This window comes from Sus scrofa, chromosome 8, assembly GCF_000003025.6.
Source record: "Sus scrofa isolate TJ Tabasco breed Duroc chromosome 8, Sscrofa11.1, whole genome shotgun sequence".
NCBI classification, from domain to species: Eukaryota; Metazoa; Chordata; class Mammalia; order Artiodactyla; family Suidae; genus Sus; species Sus scrofa.
Window position 1 is genome coordinate 607,473 of NC_010450.4, and position 9,716 is coordinate 617,188.

Below are 9,716 nucleotides of genomic sequence, written 5' to 3' on the forward strand. Positions count from 1 at the left end.
TCCACTTCCCAACCCGGGTCCCAAGACTCCAGAAGCTCCCGTGGGGATGGTGCCCAGAGCAGGGCTGCAGGCAGCTGGAGGAGAGGGGGCCACTGGAGTCCAGCCCCGGCCCTGGGGCGCCCCCAGCCCCAGCTTTCCTCCACTGGGAAGCGGCAGCAGCTCCCTCCTCCCTCGGTTGCAGCAGCGACAGGTGTGCCCAGCAGCAGCCAGCCCTGGCACCGGGTGCTCGCAGGCCACGGGGGTTGAGGCCCAGGGGGGAGTGGGGGCAGGGCAGTTGCCCCCTGCCACGCCAGCAAGGTCCCAATGGGCTTTCCTCCCCCCAGGGGCTCCCTAAGACTACACGGAAGAGGGTGGGGACATCCCCAAGCTGCGAGGGCCGGAGTTGGGGAAAAGGAAGCGGGGAACCCGGGCCGGGAGGGAGCCTCGGTCCGCACAGTCGCTGAGGCCGCGCGCCCAGTTCCAAGCGCAGAGGGGGACCCGAGAGCCGTAGGACCGGGCAGCTTGGCCACGGGACGCGGGGCCGGCGGGGAAGCTGCGGCCCCAGCCCCGCGCCGAGGAGGGCTCCCCGGGTCCCCGCCGAAGGGCAGCCAGGAGAGCGGGGCGTGGGCGGCGCGGGAGCCGGAGGGACGCGGGCGCGGCCTCCTGCGGTTTATTGATTGAGTTCAGCAAAGTGCTTCCGAGCGGCCGACCTCGGCCCCCACGCGCGCTTACAGCGGTTTATAAATTTAAAACTCTTCGGCAGCAACCGGCTATGTACAGAGTCAGAGACCGCGGCCTTACGGACGAGGCGGCCGGCGGGCGCCGGCGGGGCCCCGGGCTGCGTGGGGCTGCGCCGCCGGGTCCCGCGACCGCGCTCAGAGGTGCGGCGCGTAGAAGGCGGGCGCGCCGTAGGTCTGCGAGCCCAGCACAAAGGGCGACAGCACCGCGGGGCTCGACAGGAAGGGCAGCTGTGCGGCGCACACCAGGCCGCCGGGGCCGTGCGCCGGGTACCCGGCCGGGCCGTGCATGGCGAGCGGCGCGCCCATGGGCGGCGACGGGCTGAGCGGGCTGAGGCCGCCGGGCAGCCCCGCGCCCGGCCCCGCGCCCGGCCCCGGCCCTCCGCCGCCGCCGGTCGGCGCGCTCGTGTCGGCGCCGGGGTTCTGCTTCTTCCACTTGGTGCGGCGGTTCTGGAACCAGATCTTCACCTGCGTCTCGGTGAGGCTCAGCGACAGCGCCAGGTTGAGGCGCTCGCAAACCGACAGGTAGCGCGTCGCCTTGAACTTGTTCTCCAGCGCCACGAGCTGCTCGTAGGTGAAGGCGGTGCGCGCGCGCCGAGGCTTCCCGGACTTGGAGTCGGAGCCCGTGCGCTTCCGCTTGGGCTTGGTCGCCGCCGCCGCCCCCTGCGGGGTGGTCCCCCCGCCCGCCGGCGCCACTGCCGCCGCCGCCACGACCCCCGGCGGGCCCGAGGCTCCGGGAGAGTTCCCGCGGGGGCCGGGGGCCGCCGTCTCGTCGACGGCGCCGGGGGGCGCCTCGGCCTCGCCCTGGCTGCCCGACCCGCGGGCCCCGAGGCCGCTGCCGCCTCCTCGCGCCTCCGCGCCTCGCGCCGCCCCCGCCTCGGGCGCCTCGTCGTCGTCGTCGTCGTCTGGTGCCTCGTCCCCGCTGTCCGCGCTCGGGCTGCGGCCGCCGCCGCTGCTGTAGCCGTTGGCCTCGGCCTCGTCAGCCTTGCAGGGGTCGCCGGCGTCTGCGGACGGGACGGGACGGGGCGTGAGGACAGGACCGTCGGGACTCGCCGCCCCCCCTGCCGCTTGCTCGTCCCCTCCGGCGTCCCGCTCCCCGGCCGGCCGAGTCCCCTGTCCTGCTTCCTGGGCTGGCCTTCGTCTCCTGGCCGCCCCCCTTCCCCCTTGGCTCTCTCGGTTTCCTGCCCTCTTTCCTCCTTTCCTTCTCAGCCGCCTGCGCTTCCCCTCCGCCCTGGCGCGTGCCTTCTCCCCGGAGGCTCCCCTTCCCGCCGTCTCCCAGCGCCGCGCCCAGCAGGGCCGGCCGGGGGCCACCGGGAATGCGGCAGAGGCAAAGATCCCATCGATCCGGGAGGCAGATACAAACTTAATTAAACTCATTTTGTGTAATGTACAAACTAGTTAACGGCCATTTAATTTATTTCGGCGTATATTACCCTCCAATTACTGCAAGGTACTGGGCCAGCCAATTACTGCGCATTTAAGAGCTGGCCGGCCGGAGGCCTGGGGTGGGGTTGGAGCCTACCCCAGGGGCAGGATTTCTGGGCACCCAACTTCTCGCCCTGGCCCCATCCCTACCTTAAGCCTCGGGGCCCTGGATCTTGGCCACCCTTGGCCTTTGGCCCCTCTGCCGAGGCCCCGGCGGGTCTGAGCTGGCCCTGACCAGGAGGTCCCCGCCTGGGTGGCGGGGGTCCAGAGCAGTGCTGACACCAGCCAGGATGGGAGCACCTGCCAGGCCGAGTCTCAGCAGCGGCTCCGGATCCTCCAAGCAGAGGCTCCCGCGGTAGCGGCAATCTGAGTCTCAGAAATTTGGGAGGAGGCCTCTGTCTGGTCAGGGTCCCGAGTGAGGGGGACGCCTCTGCAGCCCCTGCTCCCATGGGTGGCCATACAACCATGAGAGAAGCCAGGGCAGGTGCCCTACCCCGTGCCACCCAGTTGGGCGCCAAGGCCCCAGCCAGGCTGGCACTGGAGAATAAAGGACAAATTCAGCCCCTGCTTCGTCCTCCAGGATGGCCACAGAGGGTGCATGGAGGCCCGCAGGGCAGGCGTCCTGGCCCCACTCCTGCCCCTGAGCAGGAGCAGGGACAGTCCCCCGGCTGACCCAGAGAGCACCTTGCCATCCAGCCCCTGCTCTTGCCAGGGGCGGGCTGAGGAGGGAGGGGACCTGGCCCAGCTTCCTCCCCGAACCACCACAAACCAGGCTTCGACTGGGAGGGGTTCCCCATTTGAGCGGAGGCTCCGGTGGAAACTCCCAGAACCCTGTCAAAAGCCTGAAGGTTCCCTGCTAGCCAGCCGGGGCTTGTTCCTCCTTCCTCTCCGCCCCACGGGAGGAAGCCCGGTGCAGGTGCCTGAGGCCCCGACCGGACAGCAGCCGCCCAGCCCTGCTGGCCTTCGCGCCTGTCCCGCCGGGCAGAGGACCCGACTGCTGGAGGGAGGAAGGGGCGGGGGAGGGGGCACCAAAAGCAATCAGGAGCCGGTCGAATGCAATTCTCGATCAATAGCGACCCCTAATAAGTGTAATAGGTTTTAATCGAGTAATTATCCGAATTTTGACCCTATAATTTAGATGTTCGGGGGGAGTTTGCAAGGTGCTTGAAAGAGATATGCATGCAGCGGTAATGGGATATCGACCGGGCCGGGGGCGCGGGCCGCCCCATTACCGGCCGCTTTCCGCCGCTAAGCACATTTCCCCTCAACTGTAATCGAAGGGATTTAATTGTTTTTCCAGAGATAACCAGCGTTTTGTCACAATTAGTCTGATTTGTCCAAAAAGAGAGAGAGAAGGGGAAAAAAAAGAAAAGAAGAAAAGGAACGCAGGGAGGGAGGCCTCGGCGGGAGTGAGGAGGTCACTGGCCAGCCGCTGCGCACGACCCGGCCGCCGCCGCCGCCGCCGCCACCTCCTACCCCGAAATGCGCGAGGCGCGCGGTGGCCGAGCCCGGGCCAGCCCTGCAGCTCGCGGCCCTGGGCCCGGCCCGGCAGAGCCACCCCTGGAGGCACCGGGCGGTGGGGGCCCCGCAGTCCGGGTCGGACGGAGGCCGCGGGCGGGCGGGCGGGCTGGCGCGAGCCCCGCGCGCTGCGAACTTTCCTCCGCGCCTTGGCGCCCGGCCGGCCAGCTTCGCCGCGGGTCCCGGGAGCGTCCACGCGTAGAAGTGGCCGCTCCCCCTGCCCCCGAGACCCGGCGATGGATGGCCGTGTCCTACTCACGCGGCGGCTCAGCTCCGGGGCCGGCTCCAGCTCCTCCAGCGGCGGCGAGGGCGCGGCGCTCCAGCTCCTCCGAGCGCGGCGGGCGTCCCGGGGCAGCGGGGGCCGGGGCGCACGGGGCCGGGGCGCACGCCGCGGGCGCCACGGGGCCCAGCAGCACACAGCGGCGTCTTCTGCTGTTGAACTTGTTGGGGTCCAGGATGTCCAGCACCGAGAAGGAGGTGGGGCGCGGCGGCGGGCCGGGCCGGGCCGCCCCAGCCCCCTCGGGTGCAGCGGGCACAGTGTCGCTGGCGGCGAGCGGCGGGGCTCCGGCGCGGGGGAAGGCGGGCAGCTCGGCGCGCCCGTCCATGGCGTCCCGGGCGGCGGCGGCGGCGGCGGCGGGCGCGGGCGGTGCGGGCCCCGGGCCGGGCCCAGGCGGCGGCAGCGGCAGCGCGGGGCCGTCCCCCGGAGCCGCCGGGCCGCTCGCGCTCATGCCGGCCTCCCGCCGCTCCGGCCGCTCGGGCCCCTGCGGCTACTGGGCTCCCATCCCCGGCGGCCCGGGCGCCGCCGCACGGTCTCGCGCAGGCGGCCGCGGCCGCAGCTCGGCTCGCTGCCCGTGCGGCCCCGCGCTCGGCCGCTGCTGCCTGGCGCTGCCTCCGCCGCCGCCTCAGGCGCCCGCCGCGCCCGGCCCGCTCATTTATGGCGGCCCCGCCGGCGGCGCCCACGCGCCCACTCGCCGCACACACGTGCGCCCGCAGGCGGCCGCGGGGCTCCGCCGCCCTCGTTAGCGCGCGCGCCTAATTGGCTGCGAAGGGTCCCGGGCGGAGGAGGCGGGCCCCGCGCGGGACACACGGACGGAGCGGCGGGGCCGACCGACAGACGCGCAGCCGGAGTCGGCCCGCGAGCGGCTGTCGCGGGTCGCGGCGTGTCGCCGCGCCTCCGCTCGTCCGGAAACGGCGCGCGGGTCTCCTGGGCGGAGGGGGGAGGCGGCCGCCCGGGCTCTTAGAAAACTGCGGGATCCATCTGCGGAGGGGCCGCGGAGGCCCCGGGGCTCGCGTTAAGAGTTGGCTGGGGCATTCCCACGCCCGGCCGGCCTCTCCTCCGGCTCCTCGCGCGCTCTGGCGGCTCCCGATCGGCGGCTGGGGCGAGGGCGGAGTCCTCGGCGGCCGCCTCGCGGGGTCTCCGCCGCGTCTCCAGCCGCCTCCCGGGCGCTCCGTGGACCTCGGTCCTGCCTCTCTCCGTCGCTCCGCTCGGGGTCTCCTCTCGCGTCTCGGGGTCTCCCTTGCTCAGGGTCTCTGGCCCTGCAGCGCCTCCCGCACCCGCCCCTTCGCGTCGTCAAATTAGGTTCTGGCTTCGTGTCCTCGCCGGGGGCGGGGCCAGCGGCCCCCAGGGCGGCTCATTAGAAGGGGCCTCGAGACTGGGGGAGGCTGGACGGCCCTCCTCCCGCCCCTGCCGACCAGTATGGGGGCCGAGAAAGCGCACAAACGGCGGGAGGCCTACACCAAACCCGAGAGCCTTCGAGGAAGGGGAAACATTACGGCAGACTCCCCCTTCCCACGCCCGGAGCCTTGCGTCCTTCGGTCGGACCTTTATTCGTGCACGTTGGTCCAGAGCGTCAGCGCCGAGCCCTGCGACCCTCGCGGGGCCCGGCGGCGTCCGAGGGCGGGGCCGCCGCCGCCGCTCCCTCCTCCCCGCGCCCGCCACCGAGCACCCCGGCCGCTGGTGGGACCCAGGTGGGAGCCGGCGGTGGGCGCGCGCGGGCGAGTGTCTTCGGGGTGTGCGGCTGTGTGTGGCGGGTGTGTGCGGCGCGGGCGTGTGCAGGAGCGGTGTGCGCCGCCTCGCACTGCGGTCCCCGGAGCCTGCTCTGCGCACAAGGACGGGTCCTTTGCAATTACCGCGGGCAATGATCCTTTGGAAGCAGAAATTAAAAGTTGGGAGAAATAATGGGGGACCAGTTGGCTGTAATTTGGACGAAGCTCGGACATGCTGAGCCTCGGGGAGGGAGGGGCGGGGCGGGGACGAGTGGGGGAGGCAAGACCGCCCCTCCCCCAGTCTGCCCCCTCCCCCGCGGGCCGGTCGGTCCTGAGATTCTAATCAGACGCGCAGCACTGTGTCCTTCGTTGCCAGGACTTGGTTATTCTTTATCTTTAAATTATAAATCACCTCTGGGGGAAGGAGGGGGGTAATCTCTCATCACAGAGAGGTAATTATCTCCTTCCCGCCCCCACCTTCCTGGCGGGACTCAGGCCCTCTCCACCCCTCCCCCAGCAAAGTTGGAATAGAGCCGTGCACACCCATTCACACGAACTCACACTCACCGGCAGGCAGCACACACACTGGCTGGAGCTGGAGACCCAGGACTGCCCTCACGCCCCCGCAGCCAGCCTCACCCTCTGGCTCACCAGCTCTGCTCCTTCTGGGTGGTGCCCCTCCAGCTCTTTCCTGCAGGACTGTCACACAGGTCCCCTCCCCTGCGCTGCCGCCCTGATCCCCCATGAGGCACAGCTGCTGGGCGCCTTAAGGGCCAAGTCCCAAGGGCCGGGCTCGGACCTGGCTCCCGCTGGCCAAGTCTCGCTCAGTGTGACATAGTGTCACAAGCCCCTCGATTGCACACTTGCGCTCCATGCCTGTCCTACTGTAGTCACCAGGCAGGGCACAAACACAGCCATCAAAACACCCACACCTTGCTGGGGGGGGCGGGGCAGAGGTCTGCCCCCACCCTCATTGTGCACACAGGTGAGGAAGGGAAATGTGAGCTCTCCTGGCACAACTTTCATTCCACCTGAACATCAACGCACATAAAATGACGTTTTATATAATGTAGACGTAGTGTAATAAATGGTGATTATCACTGAAGCATAGTAAATAGAATACAGTATGTTGAATACGATATGTAATGAGCATAATAGAATAATATACCGTTATATACAACCACGCACTGCTCCTCTCTGAAGCACGGGCGCACCCTCAGCACAGCAAAGTGCTGTCCCTGCTGAGAGGCGTGGGCCGGTCCAGGGCTGGGTGCTACTTGGTGAGAGCACTGCATCCTGGGGCTTGCAGGTCCTTGCCTCCCCGTTCTTCCCTGCCCCACAACATTCTTACAGGAGCTTCAGCAGGCTGGGTGTGATTGGCAAAGTCTGCAGTCCCCTGGGGAGCAGGATCAGGACCATGGGGTGTGAGGGGGACCTCCAGAGGCACACGTGGGAGCTCGGGTACTTTCCCATGGGACGGGGATGCCGCGTGTGAACAAGGGTCAAGGAGACTGTCGCATCCTCTCCTGCTCTGCCCTCCCCCATCTCTGGGAGCAGCCTGTCGTAGAGATGCACAGCACCCCCATCTCCCCCAGATACCGAGAAACAACCTCCCATCTCCCCAACTTCAACCCAGAGTGTCCGAGGCTATAAAGACATCCTTTGGTTCCTAATCACAATTGATTGTCAATTAGACCCTCATTTGTGCAATCTTTGCCCATCTGCCATATCAGGTTATCTCCGAGCCACGAGCTTCCCTTGTGGGGCCCCAGGTGGGCAATGACAGGTGACATCAGTGCTTGAGTTGGGGATGCCTCCACCTACCCAGTGGACAGTAAACACCCCTTCATTGCTAAGCCCCCCCCCCACCGTACACAGTGGTCAGGACCAGATGGGGTCGTTGGCGGGCTTGGGGGAAGGGTGTCACAGCAGGAACTGACACCTACATGGACAAGGGTAGAAATCTGGGGAGAGACTAGCAGTGAAAGGCCTTAGAACCAGGGAAATGGGGGCTGAGACTGTGCAGAAGAGGGAAGGGAAGCGTTGGGGAGCTGGGGGGGGAGATGAGCTGAGCATTTAACCCAGGTCCCTCTCCCCAGCAACTGGGTGTTTGGAGGTTTTGGAGGCTGGAGCAGGAGAGACATCGCAACAGCCCCGCTGCTAACTCCTCATGTGCTTGTGAGTCGCTTCCTCAATTTTTCACCTGTCAGTTGTGGGGCTGGATGGCGTGTGACCTCTAAGGTGCCCATGTGCTCCCTCGAAGGTCAAAGGATGACAGGATTACAGCCTTCCTTGTACATGGTGGTGTGTAGGAAGGGCAGCCGTGTTCAGGGGTCTCCAGGGCATATGGATAAAGAACCCCCACTTTGAATGATGCTTGCTTCATGCAAAGCACACCCCACCCCGGATACTCAGGGTCCTCCCAACACCACTGTGACCTGTACAGGGCGGGGGTTACCGTTTTCAATCTACAAACCAGCGCTTCAAGTCCGGACTGGGGTCCACTGCTGACACTGCGTTCTCTCCTGTGCACCTGTGGGGAGGACGCAGGACGCAGAGGCAGAGCCTGGGGACAGAAGGCCCCCACGTTCCCTCCTCTCACTTCTCCACCCTTGAATGCCCCGTGGGAAACACTTTTGCTGGAGTTTGGCAAGTGAGCGGGTACATTTGTCTTGTTGGCTTCCTAAGGGATACCTCTCCCGGGGTCTTTTGACTACTCGAGAAAGGGTACCCTACACTCAGAACACCGGAGAAGTGAGGGAACACGGGCGACTGATTGCCCCCAGAACACAGCGGCTCTGGAGACATGAGGGCCCCAGCCCCGCATGGCCCCGAGCGTGAGGGCGTCTTCAGGACCACGGACAGCGCGCACACGAGCCCCGTTCAGCACCGCGGACAGCGCCCCGGGCGCCCTTCTCCCTCAGGGAGCACGAATGTGCTGTCTGTCTGTGGCCCATTCACCAAGGCCACGCCAGGACCTACAAAAGGGCACGGGGGTTTCACTGCCTGGGTTTGAACTCTCCTGCTTGTAAGCTGCATGGACTCAGAGATGACGAGCACTGTAGCGCTGGGCCTGGCTTGAAGCGAGGAGTCAGTCAGATGCAATTTTTTTTTTTTCTGTTTTTTGTTTTTCTTTTTCTTTTTCTGTTTTTTGTTTTTCTTTTTAGGGCCGCATGCGTGGCATATGGAAGTTCCCAGGTTAGGGGTCCAATCGGAGCTGCAGGTGCCGGCCTACGCCACAGCCACAGCCACACACGATCCTTAACCCACTGAGCGAGACCAGGGATGGAACCTACGTCCATGGATACTAGCAGGGTTCCTGAGCCACAGTGGAAACTCCCAAAGATGAGGCTTAAACCCTTTAAACTTAAAACAAAAGCAAAAGTCAACTGGGAGTGATTTCAGGCTGTGAGGGACCAAGTGCACTGTGGGTGGAGGGAATCCAATGCCCATATCAGGGCTGCAGCGGTGGTTGCCAGCTCCCTGTCTCAGCCTCAGAGGGCACCCCAGCTCCAAAATGCTTTCTGACCAGAGGGCTGGGAATCGCCACATCACAGAGGGGTTAAGTGGGGCTAGAGGGGAACAATGACACTCTCAAGACCGCCCAGCCAGTAGCGCTGGAGCTTTGACGGGAATGCTGGGTCCTTCTGATCCAGCATTTTTAATGTGCCCAGAAGCCAGGTTATCAGCTCTCGGGTCCAGAGGGAAGACGGCCCCGGTGGGACGGCCGAAAGGGTCTTTGCCTCTGCTGCCCCGGCCTCTCCGGGCCCTTTGCCGGTCACTGGCCCATCTCTGAAGGCCAGCAGGTTATCCAGGCTTGACCCTGCTGTGAAGGCCACCTCTCCTCCCTGTCCCCAGGGTCCCGCCAGCACCCAGAGCTCAAACGCAGGCATCCTCACTGTCAGTGGTCACCAGAGTCATCGGGGGTTTCTGTGGATTTCGTCCCCAGGGTGATACCCAAGGCCCCTCTGTCTGGAGGTGAGTGGTCAGAAGGCCCTTCCTGAGAGGATGGTCTAGGGTGCCTTGGGCACGGGGTACCCAGGTCTCCTGCTGACGACAGCCTGGCCCCCT

General features: G+C 66.3%; 1 protein-coding gene across 1 annotated transcript; it reads right to left on the reverse strand.

Annotated features, from left to right (window-relative positions):
- Positions 855-4,387, reverse strand: NKX1-1 (NK1 homeobox 1). The gene is made up of 2 exons (XM_021100889.1): positions 3,919-4,387; positions 855-1,720 (listed from the first exon to the last, which is right to left on the reverse strand). The coding sequence occupies exons 1-2, from the start codon at positions 4,385-4,387 to the stop codon at positions 855-857; spliced, it is 1,335 nt and encodes a 444-aa protein (XP_020956548.1).

Coding starts and splice junctions, on each gene's coding strand:
- NKX1-1 (XM_021100889.1), bottom strand. CDS start 4,387: ATGAGCGCGAGCGGCCCGGCGGCTCCGGGGGACGGCCCCGCGCTGCCG. Junction 1,721..3,918: donor CCCCGGAGCTGAGCCGCCGC/GTGAGTAGGACA, acceptor TCCCGTCCGCAG/ACGCCGGCGACCCCTGCAAG.